Source organism: Hirsutella rhossiliensis (assembly GCF_020360975.1).
Source record: "Hirsutella rhossiliensis strain HR02 chromosome Unknown scaffold00023, whole genome shotgun sequence".
In the NCBI taxonomy this organism is placed as follows: domain Eukaryota; kingdom Fungi; phylum Ascomycota; class Sordariomycetes; order Hypocreales; family Ophiocordycipitaceae; genus Hirsutella; species Hirsutella rhossiliensis.
The window spans coordinates 286,894-309,791 of NW_025408689.1; the positions used below are offsets into that span (position 1 = coordinate 286,894).

Sequence of the window (22,898 nt, forward strand, 5' to 3'; positions counted from 1 at the left end):
TAAGAGCTTTTAACGTATAACGACTAGTATTATTCCTAAGGGATAAACCTATTAAGGGGTTTATATTAGTAGATATAATAGGGCGTGGTCTAAGTAATAATAAGTATACTACGTTAGTAATAAGTCGGAGGTTATAGACTATAGACTATAACTAAGTAATTAAAATTAAAGATAGAATTGTAATAAAGATCTATATTAAAAGCTATCGAGCTATCTATTTAAAGGAGTATTTTATTCCTTCCTTATATATCTTAAGAGCTTCCTTAGATCGCCGAGAGTACTTAGTAATCCCGTTGCCTAGGAGCGCTAGGGCGCTAGAGCGATCCTACGATCTAGCTATAGAGCGTTAGAGCGCTAAAGTAACCTATTGCTCTAAACTTAATTAGCCCGTTAGTCTATTTAATATTCCTTGCTCCCTATATTATATATCCTCGTAATATATACTAGTCCCCGCGGTTCGCTAGACTATAGTCGTAATATTAAGGCTATCTTTTAGTTATACCCTTAGTATAAGTAGATATAGAAGCGCTTTCTAGAAGTCTTAGGACTTAATAATATATATAAAATAAACCGGTTTAAGATATATCTCTTCTAGGCTACTAAAGTTATTAATTAACGGTCTATAGCTAACTTTGCTTTTAGCCTTATTAATATAGAGAAGGAGGAAGGGTTCTAGTAGCTTTATAAACGCCTTAACGAGCTTTGCCTTAAAGATAAGGTCCTAGCGCTTTTTATAGTTATTATAGATAAGGAAAAAGCCTTTAAAACGCACTCTTATACGTTTTCCCTTTATTATAGTAATAACTTTATAATTACTATATTAACGCTAATATTAACGTAAAAATTAAGTTATATTAAAAGGAGCTTAGTAGTATTAATAATAATAATAATAATAATAATAATAATAAAGCTAATAGCGTTAACGGTACTAATAATCCTATTTATATCTTCCTTAGTAAAGTCGCTATATAAGAAGAAGCTAAAGATAAGATCTTAAGTATATAACCTATATAACCTAAAGACTATAGCCGCGAGGGGATATTTACTACTTAGAAGGCCGTTATCTATACCCTAACTAAGGTAGGCTTTTAGTTAGCTTAGCGGGCGCTTAATTATAAGTATAGATAATACTAAGGCTATATTATAAGATATATTTCTAAGGAATATATACTATAGTAAGAGTAGTAAGCTTATTACTATATTAGCTACTATTATAACTTTAGCTAGGGGGTTAATAGCTTAGTTAAGACTATATATAAAGATATAAAGTCGTATTTACTTATAAGTACTAGTAATCTCTTCTACTTATATACTATATTAAAGTAAATAATCGCGAATAAAGAACGCTCTTATATCTAAGAGGCGGCCTATTAAAAGTTAAGGTAGCGGCTTCTTTATCTTAGCTAAAAATAGCTAGGTAAGCTAAACGTTAAACTTACCTACTAAGTAGTTAACCTCCTTACTAAGTAATACTAGCTTACCTTAGCTATAATACCCTTAGAGCTTAAGTAAGAGTAAGAGTTATAGCCGCTACTATATTATATAGGTTAATTTATATAGTAGTAAGGGCTTCCTTATATATATATAATCTTTTAACGCTTTTAAGTTAACGTTCCGCTTATAAAGTACGATATTTACCTTTAGGAATAGCTTAAGAAGCCTTTAGTAAAGAAGCCTATAAGAGTCTTTAACTATTATAAGTTATAGGCTTAGGTTATAGCCTAAGCCGTATAGTTATATATAGAGGGCCGGATCCTATATATATATATATAGGCTAGCCGCGTATAAGAGAGCTTTATATAGCTTATTAATATTATCTTATAGACGGCACCTATGCGTATACCTCTGCCTACTCTATAATAGTATAAGCTATTAACTAATAGATTTAATAGATATCTCTCTAAAGAGGGCGCCTCCCCCTTAAGGAAGTACTCCGCCCCTCCTTAAATAAATAAGAAGTATTATAGCTATCTTAGAAGCGATTAAAAGCGCGATAGCTAGTAAGAAGGACGAGGTTCTTACTATACTAAGGGAGCCGTCTATAAGACTAGCTTTAACCCCTATAACCTCTATAACGCTAGTTATAGCGGCGATACTACTAATACGGAAGCCGCTCCCTTAGCCGACTTAAGATAGTAAGCTAAAGTCCTTTTACTTCTTTCTTAGCTAGCTATAAATAAAGTTTATAACTAATAAGAAATAGGGCCTAAATAGCTATCGCGATATAGTATAGTATTTACTCTTTTATATACTACCGGAGCCTTAAATATAGCGGATCTCTAGATTCTAAGATAAGGGCGGCCTTAGGGGTAAACGCGACCTATAAGACTTCTTTTAATACCTTATATATACGTTTAGTAATATATAGGAGCGGGAGAAGGCGTAAGATAGGCTATAAACGCTTAAGTAGAGAGATAGATAAACCTTTAGCGAATTCCTTCCTAATTTTAAAGAGACGCTCTTATAAGTAGCGGGGACTATAGTATAGGAAGATAGCGTAAAGCTTATATAGCTATAGAATTCGATTATACTAGCCTTATAAGAGCTACTTATCTTTATAATTATACCTACTAACTATAGCGAGTATATAAGCTAGTTAATAAAGGTAGCTTAGGGCTATAAATAAACGCTATGTTTTTAGAAGCTTTATAAGCGCACGCTATATAGCGGCGATAAGATTACCGCCCCTTTATAAGATAAATAACTAGCTATCGATATAGATAAGGATACTTTAATATCGGCTACTTATATAAACCGGGCTAAATATAGTAAGAAGACGCTATCTACTACCCTTTATACCGCCCTATACTTTAAGTAGTAGGTAAAGTAGGTAATAAGCGAGGAAATTAGGAAAAAGAAAGCTAATAGCCGCTACCTATATTATAAAGTATCTATATACTTTATATTAAAATACCCCTTCCTTTTAGCTAAGCGGCCTATAGCGGTTTAAGTAGTAAAGATAGAACCGCTCCTTACCTTAAACGATAAGAAGGACTCCGCCCCCTTAGGCCTAAAGGAAAAAGAGTAGCTCTAGAGTAAAGATAGGCTCTAGAGCCTTAATTACTAGTACTAGTAAGGGAGAAGGAGGAATTATCCGCCTATATAAAAGAGGAGCTTACTTTAATATAGGTTATAGTTAATAACTCCTTACCTATTACCGCCCTTATAAATAAGGGCTATTAGTACTACGCTATAGTTAATAAGGCGCTTATATAAGAGATATAAGTACTAGTAAAAAAGATTGCCTTAAGGTAAGTAAAGGGCGCCTTAAGTACGATAGAGGGTATAGTAATTAAGGGTATTATATAGCTAGCTATAGAGGTTAATAGTTACTATAAGCTTATCGTAGCCTATATAATCCCTTAACTAAAGTTTCCCTTAATCCTTAGGAAACCCTAGTTACTATATATAGAGTTATACTTAGTTTTATACTAAAGGAAGCTATAGTTTAGGCCTATATAATAGTAGGTCCGCTATAATAATAGTTTTATAAGTATAGGACTAAGCGTATAAGCTTTATACTTAGTATAAGAAGTCCTTACTTCTATCTTTATAAGAATTATATAATAAGTAGAGTAAGGGTAAGGCTAGGTAGCGGCTAATATAGCAGTCTATATAGTTAGCTTAGTAGATATTAATAAGGCCCTTTAAATAAAGAAGCTAAAGTCGCTTTCTAAGCTATAGTAGTAAATACTAAAGCGCTTTTACGACCTCTTACCGCTATTTAAGTCCTAGGAAGTAGATAAGCTTAACTTATATAAGCTAGGGGTAAACTATAAGATCGTACTTTATACTAATAAAAAGGGGTAAGAACTGCCTATACTATTTAGACCGCTATATAATATATTATATATAGAGCTACTAGTACTAAAGAAGATACTAAGGGACCTCTTAAATAAGGGTTTTATTTAAGTAAGTAGCTTTAAAGTAAGAGCGCTAGTCTTATTTATATATAAACTAAGAGGTAGGATATAGTTTTATTATAACTATAGGGCTTTAAACGTAATTATAAGGCTAGACCGCGACCCCTTACCCTTAATCTTAGATACGCTCTATAACCTTTTAAAGGTAAGGTAGTTTATAAAGCTAGATATAAAATAGGCGTTTTATAAGGTATAGATCTTAAAAGGTAATAAGTAAAAAATAGCGTTCTATATATACTATAGCTTATTTAAGTAGCTTATAATACCCTTTAGCCTCTTAAGAGCGCCCGCTACCTTTTAGTATTATATTAGTAACGTGCTTTAAGACTTCCTTAATAAGTTCGCTTTTATATATATAGATAATATTCTTATTTATATAAGCGGCTCTTATAAGTACTATATATAGAAAGTATAAAGGGTCCTAGAGCGCCTTTAACTTTATAAGCTTTACCTTAACCTAAATAAGTATAAATTTAAGGTTAAGAGGGTTAAGTACCTAGGCTTTATTATCTATATAAGCGTAAGTATATAGGCGGATCCTATAAAGATTTAAGCGATCTAAGACTAAGCTATCCTAACTATATAAATAGGCGTATAAAGCTTCCTTAAGTTCGCGAACTATTATAAGATATTTATTAAGGGCTTCTTTTATATTATAAGTCCCTTAAACGAGATTACTAGGAAATAAACCGCCTTTTATTAAGGGCCTATATAGGAAGGAGTATTCCGTACGCTTAAGGACTTATTTTTATAGGCCTTAGTACTACTTTAATAGGACTTTAACTAGTTTATATTAGTCGAAGTAAACTATAGTAGCTAGGTACTTAGAGGAACGCTCTCTTAGGAGGTAGATAAGCGGAAGTAACTAATAGCGTTCTACTCCTATAAGCTAACCTTAGTAGAGCGGAATTACGCTATTTATAATAAGGAGATACTAGCGATTATTAGCTACCTTAAGTAATAGTAAGCGGAGCTCTAAAGCTACGAGAGCTTTAAGGTTCTTATAGACTATAGGAACCTTAAGTACTTTATAACCCGCTAATACCTCTTAGAGCGGTAAGCCTACTAAGCGGAGTATCTCTTACGCTTTAACTTCTTAATTAAGTACTAGCTAAGGCGGGACTTTATAGTCCTAAATACGCTTTCTTAAAGGGATTAAGACCGGCTAATAAAAGCGGATATTAAGGCCTAGGATCTATAGCTTATCTTATAAGAAGCGCTATAGACTTATATAAGAGCTTTCCTAGTAAAGAAAGGCGCGGCGCTAATAAATAAGCCTTTCTTTATACTTTTACCTAAGCCTAGCGAGAAGGGATAGACCGGCCTAAGGGCGTATATAGCGTAGGTATTATAAGATAAGGTCCTCTAGCGCTTATAAGATAGGATATTATCTCTAGACCGTACTTATAAGAGCGTTCGCCGCGCCGTTAAGTCTAGCGCTTAACGCCTCGATCTAAAGCTAAAGCTAAAGGTATAAGTAGCTAACTATTATATCGACCTATAAGGGTATCTACGTTAGCGGGGGAGACTATAGGTACTAGGCGCGCTATATATTATAGAAGCTAGGGAGAAGGATAGACTACTAAAGCTAAATAAATAAAACGAGCTCTAAGGGAAGCTAGTCTAGCTCGTCTATAACTTTAGTATTATAAGCTACTTAGGTAGGCAGGGTATAGTAGTAGGCCTTACGAGGGATTTTTACTAGCCCTTCTTATAGTACTATGTTCGCCGCTTCCTTTATAACTAGGATATTTATAGCTATACTAAGATTTAAAGGGTATAGCTTAAGGGGCTACTTAAGTAGCTTCTAGTACTTAACTAGTTTTATATATATATATAGATAGACTTTATAATAGACCTCTTACTTATAAAGGGCGGCAACCGCTATATATAGGTAATTAAGGACTAACTTAGTAAGTCTATAGTATTAAAGCTAATACTATTTATAGATATAAAGTCCTATATAAAGCACTTCCTATAGTACTAGGCCCGCTTATATAGCTAGCTAGCCTTTATTATAAGCGATAAGGGATTAAATTAAACTAGCCGCTTTAAGTAGTACCTATACTAGCTACTTTAGATTATATAGCTACTTATTATAGTATATTACTTATAGACTAATAGAGGGCCTAAGAGGGTTAACTAAGAGGTATAGGCTTACCTATAGGCTATTATAGCCTATAACTAAGTAAACTAAGACCGGTAGCTCCCCGCGGCCTAACTTACGTTAAATAGTAAACTATATACCTCTATTAAGATAGCCCCTTTCTTTATAACGTATAGCTTTAAACTACCTTTACTAGTTCCTTTTACCGTAGATATAATAGCGGAGTAATATAGTAATTTATTACTAGAGGGCTATATATCTATGTTTATATAAAAGCTATAGGAGACTATAGATTATTACTAATCTATAATAGCCGCCGTAGTATAAGATTAAGAGCGGTACGCTAATAAAACTAAGGCCTTAGTAAATAGGTTTATAGTAGGAGATAAGGTATAGCTAGACCTCTATAACTATAGGTCGGTATAGCTAAAGAAGAAGCTTAACTAGCTATATATAAAGTTTACTATATAGAGGGTTATTAGCTTATAAGTTATAGAGCTTAATAGTCTTTTAATAGGGGTCTATAATAAAATTAATATAGACCTCCTTTATAGAGCCTCTTTTAACCCGCTACTTAGATAAGAAGTAGCGGACGCTTAACCGCTTATAATTAAGGTAGAGGGAGAGGACGAGTTTAAGGTTAAAGAGATATAGGCCGCGCGCTAGAAAAAGGTTAGTAAGGGGAAACGCTAAGAGGTCCTCGTTAAGTAGCGCGGGTATCTCGACCCTATATAGGAACCTATATATAAGTTTATAGGAACTATAGCCCTAGATAAGTTTAAAGCCTTATTTAGAATAATAGATAAAAATAATAAACTAGCGGACTACTAATAGTAGCTTAGGCTAGGACTATAAAGTAGGTAAAGTAAAGTAGGTAGTTATAATAACGCGAGCGTAATAATATAAGCGGAGATAAAAATAGCGTTTATTTTAAGGTAGAGCCCTTAAATTACCTAGACCTACTCTTTATCCTTATCGTTATCCTTATCCTTATCCTTATTATCCTCCTTTACCTTATTAGCGGTAGCGGCGCTCTTTAAGGCGCTTAAGCGGCCCTCTAGGCCCGCGAGCTAGTATAAGAATATACCCTTATATTCTTATTTTACTATTATAAAGAAATAATAGGTATAGGGAGGCTCTATAAAATAAGCTAGTAAAAAGAGGCTCTATAATATAGTCTAAGGGAATAACTCTTAAAGATAAAGACCTCTACTAGATATCTATACCTTCCTTTAGGAAAAGCGGGTTAAGATAAGCCTATCTTAATAAAATAAAGAATATATAAAATATATAAGTTAATTACGAGTAGAATAGATACCCTATTACCTATTTTAGCTTAGCTGTTTTAAAGATATCCGCGATACGAGAATAGGTAGGGTATAGAATATTCTAGTTAAATCTACTACTTATACTAGAACCTATAGTCTTACGTTAACTATTACGTTATAATTAGACTACCTACTAAGTAAGAAAGACATACTATAGATAGAGCTTTTTAAGTACTATAGAATATACTAGAAAGCTAACTAATTAGTCTACTAGTAGGCGAGCAACGGTCTATTAAAGATAAAGGATTTCCCTAGGAGTAGTAGATAGAATAAGTAAGTTTATAAGTATCCTTTGCAACGCTATTCTTTTAATATATTATTTAGCCCCTTATATACTTATTATAAATTCCGGCCGAACTCCTACCCTATACTCCTTCGACCGATCTTTCCGCTTACGTTATTAATTACCCGATTCTACGCTTATTACTTATACCTTTTTATAGGTTATAAGCCTAGCTTCTCTATAAGTTAGGTAATAACTTTAAAATTCTAATACTAACTATATAACCTCGAATTATCTAAAATAGCCTCTAGGGATAAGTTTAAATTTACTAAACTTAAGGGTAGTTCTAACTATACCTTCTAAGCTATTTAAATATAGGCTCTTTTAGTTAGGGAAAAGCTTTCTACTACTATATAGTAAGAAAATTACTTAAAGATAGAAGAAGCACTTACTTTGATTTTTCTTCGTATTAAAGATAGTCCTTTAACTTAAATAAAGCATATAATAAATACTAAAGAAGCGTAGGATAGGTTAAAAAACCTATATAACCCTATTTCCTTTACTTCGAATTACTTACTTATAAAGGAGCTTTTTAATACTTTAGTAAGGGATTTCGAATCCCTAGAAGGCTACTTAAATAAGGTAAAAGAGGTATTCGAGGAGCTAAGAGCATAGAATATTATAATTCCGGAAGTAGTTATTATAGCTTAGATTTTAAATAGCCTTTCGGGCTCGTTTTCTAGCTATATAACTAATATAACGTAAGCTCTTCGAAATAACTTAGAAGCTTTTAATCTAGAGTCTCTCTCTAGTAGTCTTATAGACGAATTTAAGAGGACTAAGTCTCTAGAAAATCCCCTTAAGCGGGCTTTCTTTACTAAGAAGCCCTAGAAAAAGATAAAAATTATATTATAATATACTTACTATAAGAAGAAAGGGCATCTAGTTAAAGATTACTACTATCTTTACCTAGAAAAGGCCCTTAAAGGCTTTTCTAAAAATTAAAGAAATTAAAATAAAGGAATACCTTCTAAGAGGCCTAGAAAACCTTTTATAGAAGGAAATCCTATTAAATTAGACTCTTACGTCGATAAGAAGACGAAAAAAACCCTCTTCTTTATATATATTAAAAGTAGAAAAAATAGAAATCGATAATTAAACGGACGAAGAACTAGAAATCGATTTTTCTATTCCTCCTCCTACCCCTAAAGGTTATAAAAGCTCCGAAGAAGAAGTAGAGGTATATATCTCTTCGAATATCCTTAAAAAAGCCGTATTTAATAATAGGTAAATAGGACCTTTAAATTCCTCTCGAATTAAAGACCTTATATATAAGGTAAAAGAGAAGGAAATCCCTTATAAAACCTTAGAGAATAGAAATTTCTATAATTTTATATACGATACTAGTACTACTAAGTATATAGTATCGGAAAAGAAATTCCTTATTAATTTTCGAACTATCTCTACTAAGGTTAATTAGGGAAAGGCATCCTATATAGTTATTAAAGGCTACGGAGATCTTCTTTTTAGATTTCCGAATAATAAAAGGCTATTTATCTTAAGAAACTGCCTTTTTATACCTAAATTAAAGGTAAATATTATAAGCTAATCGTATTTTAAAAATACTTATGCTTTTATTAATAGTAAGGAAATTTTCCTGCTAGATAACTAGGCTAATATTATATTTAAAGGAAAATAGTAAGATAACCTTTATATCTTTTCTTTAGAAATTCCTTTCTTAAAGAAGAAGACATTCCTATATAATATTAATAATATAAGGAATAATATAAAGGACCTTAACTTTTCTTTATAGTATTTAAGGCTAGGATATATAAGTCTTAAAGCCTTACTAGAAACCTTTAAAAGAAATAATAAAAATATAACTATCCTTAAGAAGGATATTATAAAAATAAAAGACTACGAGGCTTATATTAAAGTAAAGGCAACTAATAAAAGGAATAAATCCCTATCTAATAAGGTATATAATTACCTTAATAGAGTTACTATTAATATTTAAGGCCTTATAAGGACCCCTACTTATAATAAATACACCTCCTTTATATCTTTTTTAGATATAGGGATAAGATATTTAGAAATATCTTTAATAAAGTCTAAGGCAGAAGCCCTAGATAAATTCTTAGAATATAAAGCCTTAGTTAAAAATAACCGGGATAATATTATTATAAAGGAAGTCTTTTCGGATAACGTAAACGAATTCCTATATAAAATAAAACCCTACTACTTAAGAAAGGGAATTAAATATTATACTAGCCCTCCTAGGACTCCCGAATTAAACGGAGTAATAGAGAAGATTAATAGGACTATTTTAAATAAAGTCCGAGCTATTTTATTTACAGTAAAACTGCCTAAATATCTATAGGGAGAAGCTATTATAATAGCAGCCTATTTATATAATAGGACCCCTTACTTACGAATAGGCTTCTAAACTCCTATAGAGAAGAAGGAAAATAAATCTCTAGCCCTAGAAGACTTAAAGAAAATTAAGACCTTTAGAAGTACCATTTATTATAAAAATAAAGACCCCTTAAATAAGCTAGAAATAAGAGCTTATAAGGGTATTATTATAGGCTATACTAAAAATGCTTATAAAATATATAACTTTTTAAAAAGAAAGGTAATAATTTCTAGAGATATTATTATCCTAGAAAATAAATTTATAGAAAATTAAAAAGAAGAAGACCTTAAGGACTTAGATTTTAATACCTTATCGTTTATAAATAAGGTCCTAGATAATTATTTATAATAGGAACCTATATATAAAGAAGGCAATAACTCTTCTTTAAATAAAGAGGAAAATAACCCTCTTATAGAGAAGGAAGATAACCTTCTTATAGAGTAGGAAAATAACCCTCTTATAGAGATAGAAGATAACCCTCTTATAGAGAAGGGAAATAATCCTCTTTTAGAAAAGGGATTAAATAAGGATCTAAAAATCCGTATTAATATACCTAAGAAGCTAAACGGATTTTATAAAGACTATATCGTATACCCCGAAATAAATACTATATTAAATAGTAAAAGTAAAGAGATTATTCTATCTTTACTAGAAAATAAGGATCCTATAAAGCCTAAAACATTTAAATAGGCTATAAATAGCTTAGAAGCTATAGAATAGAAAAGAGCTATATTTCTAGAAATAGAAGAGCTCTTAAACTAAAATACCTAGGAATTAAAGCCTCTTCCTAGCGATAGGGAGGCCCTAGGCGGCCGTTAGGTCTATAAAATAAAGCGGGATAATAATAATATTATTATTAAATATAAAGCCCGCTACGTAGTATAAGGATTTAATTAGGTCTACGGCCTAGATTATTTAGAAACCTTTTCTACGATAGTAAGACCTAAATCTATTAGAATGCTACTTATAATAGCTATTTTTAATAACTATACTCTACTATAATACAATATATAAAATGCCTTCTTATATACCGAAATAGATACGGATATTTATTGCAAAATTAAAGAAAGTATTATACGGCCTTAAACAAAGCCTAAAGCTCTAGTATAACTATCTTAGCTCTATATTAGCTAAGATAGGATTTTCGGCCCTTCTTATAAATAAAGGGGTATTTATAAATACGCAATATAAAATTGCGATAGCAATCTACGTAGATAACCTCCTAATAATAGGGCCTAATAGAGGTATAATAAATAGTCTGCTTAAAAAAGTAGTAGATTATATAAAGGTTTAGCCTCTAGGTAAACTAAAAGACTTCTTAGGAATATATATAATTATAAACTAGAGTAGAAAGGAGATATTTATATCCTAGGAAAAATATACTCGTAATAAAATACGAGAATATAATAAAGAAGACTTAGGGACTTTTAATACGCCTACTATAGTAGGAGTAAAGCTTAAAAAAGCTACTATAACGCCTTCGCAAAAGGAAATCCTTATTTACTAAAGAGAAATAGGGGCTCTATTATATCTAGCTATAATAAGCAGGCTAGACATTTTATATACTGTTATTTCCTACGCTAGATTTGCTTCTAAACTAGATAACACGTATTTTAAAGCGTTAAATACTATCTAGAAATATTTAAATAAATACCCTAACCTAGGGATAATTTATTACTATAATATCCCTTATACTTATAATTTTATAAAAGGTTATTCCGACGCTAGCTAGGCGTCTAACCTTATAGATAGAAAATCCGTTTCTAGATACTGTTTTTATATTTATAAAAATATTATAAGTTAGGCTAGCTAGAAGCAAAAATCTATAGCCCTATTAACCTACGAAGCTGAATTTATTGCCCTTAGGGAGGCTAATAAAGAAGCTTTATACCTAAATCGGCTATTTTATTCTATAAATAATAGCTTGTCTATTAGAATTCCTAATACTATACCTCTTATCTTAACGGATAACGAGGCAGCTATTAAATTAGCTAAAAATCCGGAATTTTATAAAAAGATAAAGTATATAGATATTGCCTACTTCTATACCTAAGAAAATATTAGGGAAAAGAAGATCCGGATTTTCTATATTAAATCCAAAGATAATATTGCCGATATATTTACTAAGGAACTAAGAAGAGAAAAATTCTTTAAGTTCCGAGAGCTTCTTTCCCTTAAGGAATTAAAAGAGCCTTAAAAAGAAAAGCTTATATACCCTTAATAGAGGTTTTTTAGCTATCTTTTACTTTCTTAGCTTTTCCTCTATATATAACTAATAGGTTTTTCCTTTAAAAAGGTTTCCTATTAATAAAAAACAACTTATAAAAATAGGGTTTTTCCTTATTAAAAGGTTTCCTATAATAATAACTTTATAAGGCTTTTTCCTTATAAAGGTTTACCTAAAAAGAGGAGAAATAATTATAACTATAACTAGGATTTTTCCTACTAAGGTTTTTCCTAGAAAGGGTTTTAAAATTTTTCCCTTATATTCCTATTATATACCTTATTTTTAATAAGGATAATTCTACTATAAAAGAAATAACTAGTAAAGAGCACTATTTACTTAGTACTCTTTAAGGGAGGCTATAAGAATATACCCTTATATTCCTATTTTACTATTATAAAGAAATAATAGGCATAGGGAGGCTTTATAGAATAAGCTAGTAAAAAGAGGCTCTATAATACAGTCTAAGGGAATAACCCTTAAAAGACAAAGACTTCTACTAGACATCTATACCTTCCTCTAGGAAAGGCGGGTTAGGATAAGCCTATCCTTACAAATAAAAATATACATAAAAAGCATAAGTTAATTATAAGTAGAACGGATACCCTATTGCCTATTTTAGCCTAGCGGTTCCGAAGATATCCGCGATACGAGAATAAGTAGGGCATAGAACATTCTAGTTAAATCCACTACTTATACTAGAACCTATAGTTTTACGTTAACCATCACGCTATAATTAGACCACCTACTAGGTTAGGAAGATATACTATAGATAGAACTTTTTAAGTACTATAGAATATGCTAGAAAGCTAACTAATTAGTCTACTAGTAGGCGAGCAATAGTCTATAAAAGACGAAGGATTTCCCTAGGAGTAGTAGATAGAATAAGTAAGTTCGTATATATCTTTTGCAACGCTATTCTTTTAATATATTATTCGGCCCCTTATATGCTCGTTATAAACTCCGGATAAAATCCTACCCTATACTCCTTCGACCGATCTTTCCGCTTACGTTATCGATTACCCGATTCTATGCTTATTGCTTATACCTTCTTACACTTATAGGATAGGATATCGTTTCTAGACTATACTTATAAGAGCGTACGCCGCGCCGTTAAGTCCAGTGCTTAACGCTTTAATTTAAAGCTAAAGCTAAATATATAAGTAGCTGACTATTATATCGACCTATAAAGGCATCTACGTTAATAAGGGAGACTATAAGTACTAGGCGCGCTATATATTATAAAAGCTAAGGAGAAGGATAAACCGCTAGAGCTAGATAAATAAAACAAGCTTTAAGGGAAGCTAGTCTAGCTCGTTTATAACTCTAGTATTATAGGCTACCTAGGTCGGTAGGGTATAGTAGTAGGCCTTATAAGGGATTTCTACTAGCCCCTCTTATAGTATTACGTTCGCCGCTTCCTCTATAACTATAATATCTATAGCTATACTAAGATTTAAAGGGTATAGCTTAAGGGGCTACTTAAGTAGCTTCTAGTACCTAACTAGTTCTATATATATACATAGATAGACTTTATAATAGACCTTTTACTTATAGAGGGCGGTAACCGCTATATATAAGTAATTAAAGACCGACTTAGTAAGTTTATAGTATTAAAGCTAATACTATTTATAGATATAGAGTCCTATATAGAGCGCTTCTTATAGTACTAGGCCTACTTATATAGCTAGCTAGCCTTTATTATAAGTAATAAGGGATCGAATTAAACTAGCCGCTTTTAGTAGTACTTATACTAGCTACTTTAAATTATATAGCTACTTAGTATAGTATATTACTTATAGACTAATAGAAAGCCTAAGAGGGTTAACTAAGAGGTATAAGCTTACTTATAGGCTATTATAGCCTATAACTAAGTAGACTAAGACTAGTAGCTCCCCGCGGCCTAACTTACGTTAAATAGTAGACTATATACCTTTATTAAGATAGCCCCTTTCTTTATAACGTATAGCTTTAAACTACCCTTACTAGTTCCCTTTACTATAGATATAGTAATAAAGTAGTATAGTAATTCGTTATTAAAGGGCTACTCCTCTATATTTATATAAAAGCTATAAGAGACTATAGATTATTATTAATTTATAATAGCCGCCGCGGTATAAGATTAAGAGTAGTACGCTAATAAGATTAAGGCCCTAGTAAATAGGTTTATAGTAAGAGATAAGGTATAGCTAGACCTCTATAAATATAGGTTAGTATAGCTAAAGAAGAAGCTTAACTAGCTATACGCGAAGTTTATAATATAGAGGGTTATTAGCCTATAGGTTATAGAGCTTAATAGTTTCTTAATAAGGGTCTATAATAAGATTAATATAGACCTCTTTTATAAAGCTTCCTTTAACCTACTACTTAAAAAAGAAGTAGTAGATACCTAACTACCTATAATTAAAGTAAAGGGGGAGGATAAGTTTAAGGTTAAAGAGATATAAGCTATATACTAGAAAAAGGTTAGTAAAGGGAAACGCTAAGAGGTCCTCGTTAAGTAACGCGGGTATCTTAACCTTATATAAGAACCTATATATAAATTTATAAGAACTATAGCCCTTAATAAGTTTAAAGCCTTATTTAAAATAATAAATAAGAATAATAGATTAATAGACTACTAATAGTAGCTTAGGCTAAGACTATAAAGTAAGTAAAGTAAAGTAAGTAGTTATAATAATATAAGTATAATAATATAAGTAGAGATAAAAATAGCGTTTATTTTAAGGTAAAGCCCTTAAACTACCTAGACCTACTTTTTATCTTTATTATTATCTTTATCCTTATCCTTATTATCCTCCTTTACCTTATTAATAGCGGCGGCGCTCTTTAAGGCGCTTAAGCGGCCTTCTAAGCCCGCGAGCTAGTTAGCGGCAGCGGTAGCTTTAAGGGCTCTAGGGGTAAGGGGGGCCTAGCTAGTAGTAGTAGTAGGGGCAGCGGCGGGCATAGCTAAGGGGACTACTAATAAAGTAACGAAGGTAGTATCCCTAGTACTAAGAGAGTTAATAGCGGAAGTAAAAGAGCTAAAGGAGAGGAACTTACTTAAGGATAAGGCCCTAGCGCTTAAGGGCGCGGAGATTATAGTAGGCGGCGGTAGCGGTAGTAAGGCGCTTCTTAGTAGCCCCCTATACCTACCTATATACGCTAGCCTTTTAAGCTAACGCCGTAGCGAGTAAGATAGGAGGCGCCGCCTTATAAGCGCAGCCGGCACGCGCGTACTAGTAATAACTACCGCTACAGCAGCGCCTAACTTAGTCGGTATAAGGGAGCTCCTATAACGCGTACTATATATAGGGGGCCGCGTAGGCGGCTTTAGCCTATACTTAGCGTTTATACTTTAAGAAGTTAGTAAAAAATAGCTACTACGCTTACTAGGTAGCGGACTTATAAGGGTAGTAGAGGTGGAGGTAGGGGTAAAGGGGCCGGGCGTTATAGCCGGCGGCGGGAACGGCATCGTTATTAAGAAGGCCGACGTAAGGGCGGCTAGCGTAGTAGAGGTAGAGGCGGCGGCGGTAGGCGCGGTTGCGGGGGCGCGGGTAGGAGTAGCGGTAACGGCGGAGCCGTCGTTAGCCGTGCTTAGTACGGCGTCGATAAATAACTCTATATACTCTAAGAAAGAGAAAGTAAGGGAGGGGGAAGTAAATATATTTATCTCGGAAGTTAGTATTATAGATTATAGCCTCCTACTCTATAAGGTAGAGAACTTATTAGTTAAAGTTATTATTATTAAGACTATTATTACTACTATAGCTATTATAGGATAGAAATTACGTAATATATTACGTAATATCTTTCCCTTATATAGATCGTCTAGCCGAGAGAAGGAGAGATTCTCTTTTTTTCTCCCTCTTTATCTAACTATAGTAGCTCTTTAGCTACGTTTTCCTTATATCTCGTACCGTCTCCCTCTATATCTCTCTTTCTTCTACCTCGAGCCCCCTGCCTAGGCCGACCTTTCCGCCCTACCTAGCTATTATATAATAAATGGTAGCAATTCCGTCGTTATCTCTCGATCTTAAAAGCAACCATATAAGCACACCAAGCTATCTTTACCGGTAGCCAATCCGGAAGAACACCAGCAGCTAGGCACCAAGCCAAGAGAGGCACCAAGCCATAAGAGCAGCAACCAAGGCACCAAGTGCAACCATCGCTTATTAGACCGACGAGGCCGACCCCCTTTGCAATAGACTTCTCCCTCCTTAGCCGAGAAGAGCAGCAAAGGCTCTATAAGATATACCAAGAAGACCAGCTCCGAAGAACCTGCCGAGAATGCGGAATCCTCTTCCCAACGAAGAACCAGCTATTTACGCATCTTCAGACACATCGTCTTCCTGCCCGTGCCGGCAGCAGCAACCTTCCTGCCCGCGGCAGCAGTTATCGTCTTCCCGCCCGTGCCGGCAGCAGCAACCTTCCTGCCCGCGGTAGCAGTTATCGTCTTCCTGCCCGTGCCGGCAGCAGCAACCTTCCTGCCCGCAGCAGCAGTTATCTTCCTACCCGTGGCGGCACTAAGAAACGCGGCAGCCACCCCCCTGCCCGAGTCAACACCGCCCGGACCGTCGCAGACTATCAAGACCGTGCCTTACGGCTAGCTTCTGATTGGCTAACTAACCCGGACCACCGAGACTCTGATACCGGGCCGGACTATGAGACCGACCTAGTCCCCGACGGGCTAGTCCCTAACGACCCGGACTACGAGACCGAGCTAGCCCCCGACCTAGGCTCCGAGACCGAGCTAGCCCCTGACCTAGGCTACGAGACGGATCTAGCCCCTAACTGCTTAGACCCGTACGACCTAGACTGCCCGGTTTACCCGTATGCCGAGGAAGCCGACGAGGAAGCCGACGAGGAAGCCGACGAGGAAGCCGTCGAGGAAGCCGTCGAGGAAGCCGACGAGGAAGCCGTCGAGGAAGCCGACGAGGAAGCCGTCGAGGAAGCCGACGAGGAAGCCGACGAGGAAGCCGAAGAATATTCCGACGAAGAAGTAGGGTATTCCGACGAGGACTACGTAATATCTTTCCCTTATATAGATCGTCTAGCCAAGAGAAGGAGAGATTCTCTTCTTTTCTCCCTCTTTATCTAACTATAGTCGCTCTTTAGCTGCGTTTTCCTTATATCTCGTGCCGTCTCCCTCTATATCTTTCTTTCTTCTACCTCGAGCCCCCTGCCTAGGCCGACCTTTCCGCCCTACCTAGCTATTATATAATAATAGCTATTACTATAAGTATATATTAATAAAGCGGCCTATATAGCTAAGAATAAACTAACGCCTTAGGTAGAGCGGAACTTACTTATTACTATTACTACTATAGTTAAAGAAGGAGAAGAAAGAAAGGAAGGAGGAAAGGGGGGATACTACTTTATATACCCCTAGGTAGAGGAAGCTGCTTAAGGCTAAGGGGATAAGTAACCTAAGGCTTATATAGGTCTAGGCCGGCCGCTAGCTACCTAGGGGTATATATAATAGGTTATGCCTATATTTAAACGGCTAGCTAGCTAATAAGTATAAAGCCCGGTTCTAGCTACCTAGGCTAATAAGTATAGGGATAATAGGGCTAGTAGGGCTAGTATAATTAACGGGAAAGGGTAAGGTAAAGCTAGTAGTATAGGCCTAATAGTATAAAAGCTATTAATTAGTAACGCCGCGCTACGCTTAAGGGAGGGTATTATATAAGAGTCTTTAACTATTATAGTTATAAGGCTATAGCCTAAGCTATATAGTTATATACGGAGGGCCGGATCCTATATATATATATATAGGCTAGCTATATATAGGAGAGCTCTATATAGCTTATTAATATTATCTTATAGACGGCACCTACGTATACGCCTCTACCTACTTTATAATAAGTAGTCCTCTTAGGTATATAACTACTATACTATAAGGGTTTATAATATATATAAGATATCCTCTTTTACCTTTAAGAGCTTCTACCTCCTTATTTATAAAAAGGTCTTTTTAAAGGGCCCTTAAGCTTATAGTTAAGTAGTATAGTATAATTTAAACGAACCTATAAATAAAGAAGCTAGTAAAGCTATTAAGCTACTACCCTTATAGCTTTACTATAAGTATAGGCTTATCGTACTAGTATATTATCTTTTAACGGCTTAAAGAGATAAAGCTAGCGTTATAACTTAATAACTTTAACCCCTTTTAATACGTATAGGCGCTATAAGTTATTTTAACTAGCTTTATAGCGCCCTACGAGCCGCTCGTTATATAAGGTAAAGGTAGGCCTAAAAGCGCCCTTAATCTTAAGAAAATATATAGTATAAGGCGAGACCCGTCGGTATATAAAATCGTAGAAAGTATCGAACGTAGTAAGGCTATAAGGCCGCCGCCGCCGCTATATTTAATAGCGCCGCTAGTACTAATAACTACTAAAGAGTTAGCCGCTATAGTAATAAAGCGAGGGCTACGATACCTTTAAGAATACGGCGATATGTATAAGCCGGGCATATACTTATAGCGGGCCTATTAATAGGCTACTTACCGTACGCTAGTCTCTAACGATAAGCTTACCGGCGATCCTTAAGTCAGCTCGTTATAATACTAGCCGGCAAACTATATATAGGAAGAAATATAAGTCGCGATGCCCTTATAGGCGCCTTTATACGCGCCCTTATAAGAGCCCTTATAGGAGTTTATATAAGACGAGATCTACGTTATAATGCCCTTATACGAGCTAGCTATATAGTAAGATAAGGTTAAGGAAGACGACTAAGATAAAGGAGAGGTATAGTAAGATTTATATAAGGAGGGCCTATATTAAAGACGTTACTATTATAATACCGCTAAGCGCTTAATTAACTATTTCCTATATATTATAATAACCTTACTTTCCTTAGTATAAGCGGCTCTTATTATAATATATAAGGTAGGCGCAGGGAATATATACACTTAAATTTACGGTATCGGCGTTATGCCTTAACTAGCTATACTACCTACTTTTTCTATATATCGAATAGCTAGAGCTATATACCGGTTAAGTTAGCTTACCTACTTAAGGGCATACCTACTTAAGGGCACGTCTTATATAACTAAGACAGTATATCCTAATAGTAATTAAAGCCGCGTTTTTATATCGCAATACTTAATTATAGTGTTTTCCTACTATTCTAGCTACTAGCTTCTATATAGAGCTTTAAAATCTGCCTTTTAATTAGCTAGTATAACGGTAGACGGCTTAAGGGCGCGTTAAAGCTATTTCCTTATCTTAATAACTTATTTAATCTATATAAACCGGCTATTTAGATCTTAGGCGATTTTTCGTTGCTTTTAAAGCTATAGACAATATAATTAATGCTTAAACTATTATATATATAGCTATACCGTTATAAGCTACGTATTCTAATAATTAAGGCTATAGCTAACTTTGCTAAAAAGCACACGGATTATACGGTTAACTTAACCGCGATTTTCGAGCCCCCTTATAAGCCTACGGACTTCCTATAATCGTCTTAGTGTTTTAAGGGCATTGCTATTATCTATTAAGCTTAAATTCTTCTTCTTCTTTAGTAGTAACGGCGTTAACGGCGTAGGTAAGATAAAGCGGCTTATTAATAGATTTACTATATTAACTAGCTAAAGTCCTATCCCTCGCTACCCCCCTTTAATATTTTTCTCGGTTAGGCCGGCCTACTAGGCCTAATAATAGTAGCGAAGGAAAAGTGCCTTACTAATTAGTGCTATATCGTCGAGAGAAGCGATTTTTTAGAGTTAACGTCGGTAGGCAGCTTTAATCGGCGAAAAAATCGAGATATCGAGAGGTTAAAGGACGTGCGAGGCATATAAAGGTAGGAAAAGGAGATATATACTATATAGGAAGCATTTATATATAAAATCGTTAGTCTAATAGCTTCTATAGCTATCTATAATTAAGAGGACGTTGCCTTATAGCTAGCTTCTTATTTATAGGATAAAGACCTACTTAAGCTATTAAATCGTAATAGAGTCGCTCGTCTAGCCCTTTAAAGAGGCTATAAAGTCCTAATCCTTTAGAAAGTTAAGTTCTTTAAGGAACTATTAGTATTAAAGGTCCTAACCTTTAAAGATTATAAGAGAAGTTAAGGCCTAGCTAGTAGTAGAGACGTATTCTACTATTATAGTCTAATAACGCAACCTAAGCCGCTTCTTAAGCGTCTCCTTCTTCTCTAAGCTCCCTAGTATAAGGCCGTTATAGCCGAGGCCTTCGAGGATACCTATCTCGTTTATATTAAAGCGTAATTCCGAGGGAATAGCCTATAAAGCCGGGAGCTTAAGTAACTAGAACTACTCCTTAATCCGGGTATAGGGCTTAATACGAGCAGAATCGAGAGCTTTACCTTTAATCGTGCTAACCTCTAGATTTTAGGCTAAAAGCCTACTACCTAGTATTTTCTAAGTAGGCGGTATCGCCTATAGCCGTGATAATATGGCCGCGAATTCCTTAGCTAGAGATACGTTAGGGAGCCTGCGCTTAGCAAGAACCTAATCTCGGAGGTATTTCTCTTACTCTCGGCTAAGCCTCTAATAGTATTCGTATGCCTCTCTCTCCGGTTAGGCACCTTTAAGGCGTTTCTAAAGTATCGTCCTTAGAATACCCTACTTCCGACTAGCCTATACCTAACTTATGCCGAATTTAATATTAGCTAGAGCGTTCTAAAGCTAATCTTCGGTATATTTAGAAAGCTAAGATATTGCTAATTCGAATAAAGTTTTTTTAATAATAATTAAGTATAAGATACACGAGAATTCGCGGTTGTAATATACGAGTTAGTCGGCGCGTTGGTGTTATGGAGACGTGCCCTTAAGTGGGTGTGCCCCCAAGTGGGTGAGCTGACTTAATAGTCAGGGCCTTGTTATAAGTCTCGTCCTACTGACAGGTGTGATTATTCGAATGTCATTATCGGAAGATTGACGGCCCGATGACCAATTCATGGTAAGGCGCTTCCACGAGCCTATGATATCTCTCCGGGCCCCGAGGCTGAATTTAGGTGGAGAATTCTGGGTACCAATTGCACCGGCAGCCTTTTCTGCCCTTGCTCACCAACTTCGTACAGGTTGCATGCATGCAGCTGCTGGAAAGAGATCTCTGTCTCCCGGCACCAAAAGCTGTCTCCGTCTCGCGCACAATGTCGCCATGTAGGGCCGTGGCGCGGCCGCTCATCAGGAAATTTCAGCAGCAATGCACGTTGCGGCACTTTACCGCCGGCGCCGTTCGCGCCGCCCAAGTTGATGAGCAGCAGCAACAGCAGCAGCAACAGCCGCCGCCGCCAGCAACGCAGACGGAGCCCACGAGCGAGCCCGCCGCCGCCGATCTCGACCCCAACACCGTCATGCCCGAGTTCGAGGCTCAGCTGATCAAGGCCGGCATCATGCCCATCGGCTCGCGACGCCGGCGCGTAGCCATGCGCACCACCGACAGCATCCCCTTTGAGCAGCTGCCCTACCAGGCGTTCCAGGAGGCGCGCAAGATCCTCGCAGCAGACCGGGAGGACAAGCTGGCCAAGATCAGGTCCGAGCTGGACAAGATTGCACGGCTGGAGCGCAAGGACCCGGCCGACATCAAGGGCGGGCAGCCAATCAAGGACATTAGGCTCGCCGGCCTGCGGAAAGAGGTGACGCGGCTCAAGATCTTGGCCGATGTCAATGACCCGTTGGTCAAGAAGCGCTTCGAGGATGGACTGGGTGAGACTCGCTGCCACGCTGAACCAACCCACCCCGAAGCTGACAATTGGCAACAGGCGACATGAACAAACCCATCTACCGCTACTACGCCGAGAAGAAGTGGCGCTCCTACGACAACCGCCTCATCACCCAGCGCATCAAGCAGTTCAACATTGTTCCCGATGTGCTCCCCAAGCTGGAGACCACGGCTGACGTCCAGCTCTACTTCCGCCAGCTCAAGATTCCCCCCGGCCAGATTGTCGACAGCGCCATCAGCGAGAACCCGCCGCGGCTGCGCGTGCAGGTCTTTGATAAGGGAGAGCGCCTCGTAACCGTTGTCGTCATCGACGCCGACGTACCCGACGTGGCCAACGACGGCTTTACCAAGCGCTGCCACTTCCTGGCCGCCAACGTCCCGCTGAGCCCCGTCGTCACGTCGATTCCCCTGAGCCGCATCAAAGCAGACGACCAGCTGGCGGTGCCGTGGCTGCCTGCCTTTTCCCAAAAGGGCGCTCCCTACCATCGCCTGGGCATCTACCTGCTCGAGCAGAAGCCCGGGGAGAAGCTTGACGTGGCCCTGATGAGGCGCCTCTACTCGAAGCGCGACGGCGTCTCGCTCAAGTCGCTCCGTGACAAGTTTGGACTCACGCCCTTTGGCTTCAACATGTTCCGCTCCGTGTGGGACGAAAACACGGCCGCCGTCATGACCCGCCAACACGCGCCCGGTGCCAACGTCGAGCTGCGCCGCACGCGCATCTACAGCCTCAAGCCGCCCGTCAAGGCCCGCGGCTGGGAAGCCAAGCGCCAGGGCCCCAAGTACCGTCACCTCTGGAAGTACACGAAGCGCATCCGTGGCCTGTCCAACGCTCGTGGGTGGACCAAGAGGCGGTAGGACAAGCGGATTTGGGGAGGATGCGGGCCGCGGCCCACGTGTCTTGCGCATGGTGTATAATACGCGTGCACATTCCACCAGACTCGAATGCGGCGGTCCTCTAGTCGGCGCGAGTCGTCAAGTCGTCAGTCTCATTAGC

The 22,898-nt window shown here is 36.7% G+C and overlaps 2 protein-coding genes across 2 annotated transcripts; both read left to right on the forward strand.

Moving 5' to 3' along the window:
* Positions 1 to 16,205: 16,205 nt before the first annotated feature.
* HRG_11835 (uncharacterized protein) lies at positions 16,206 to 17,257 on the forward strand (the record flags this gene model as incomplete). The annotated part of the gene is made up of 4 exons (XM_044870305.1): positions 16,206 to 16,208; positions 16,409 to 16,795; positions 16,870 to 17,202; positions 17,249 to 17,257. 4 exons carry the CDS (start codon positions 16,206 to 16,208, stop codon positions 17,255 to 17,257), a joined length of 732 nt encoding a protein of 243 aa, XP_044714601.1.
* Positions 17,258 to 21,332: 4,075 nt separating this feature from the next.
* HRG_11836 (phosphatidylethanolamine-binding protein) lies at positions 21,333 to 22,759 on the forward strand (the record flags this gene model as incomplete). Its single annotated transcript, XM_044870306.1, has 2 exons — positions 21,333 to 21,888; positions 21,945 to 22,759. The coding sequence occupies 2 exons, from the start codon at positions 21,333 to 21,335 to the stop codon at positions 22,757 to 22,759; spliced, it is 1,371 nt and encodes a 456-aa protein (XP_044714602.1).
* Positions 22,760 to 22,898: the final 139 nt, after the last annotated feature.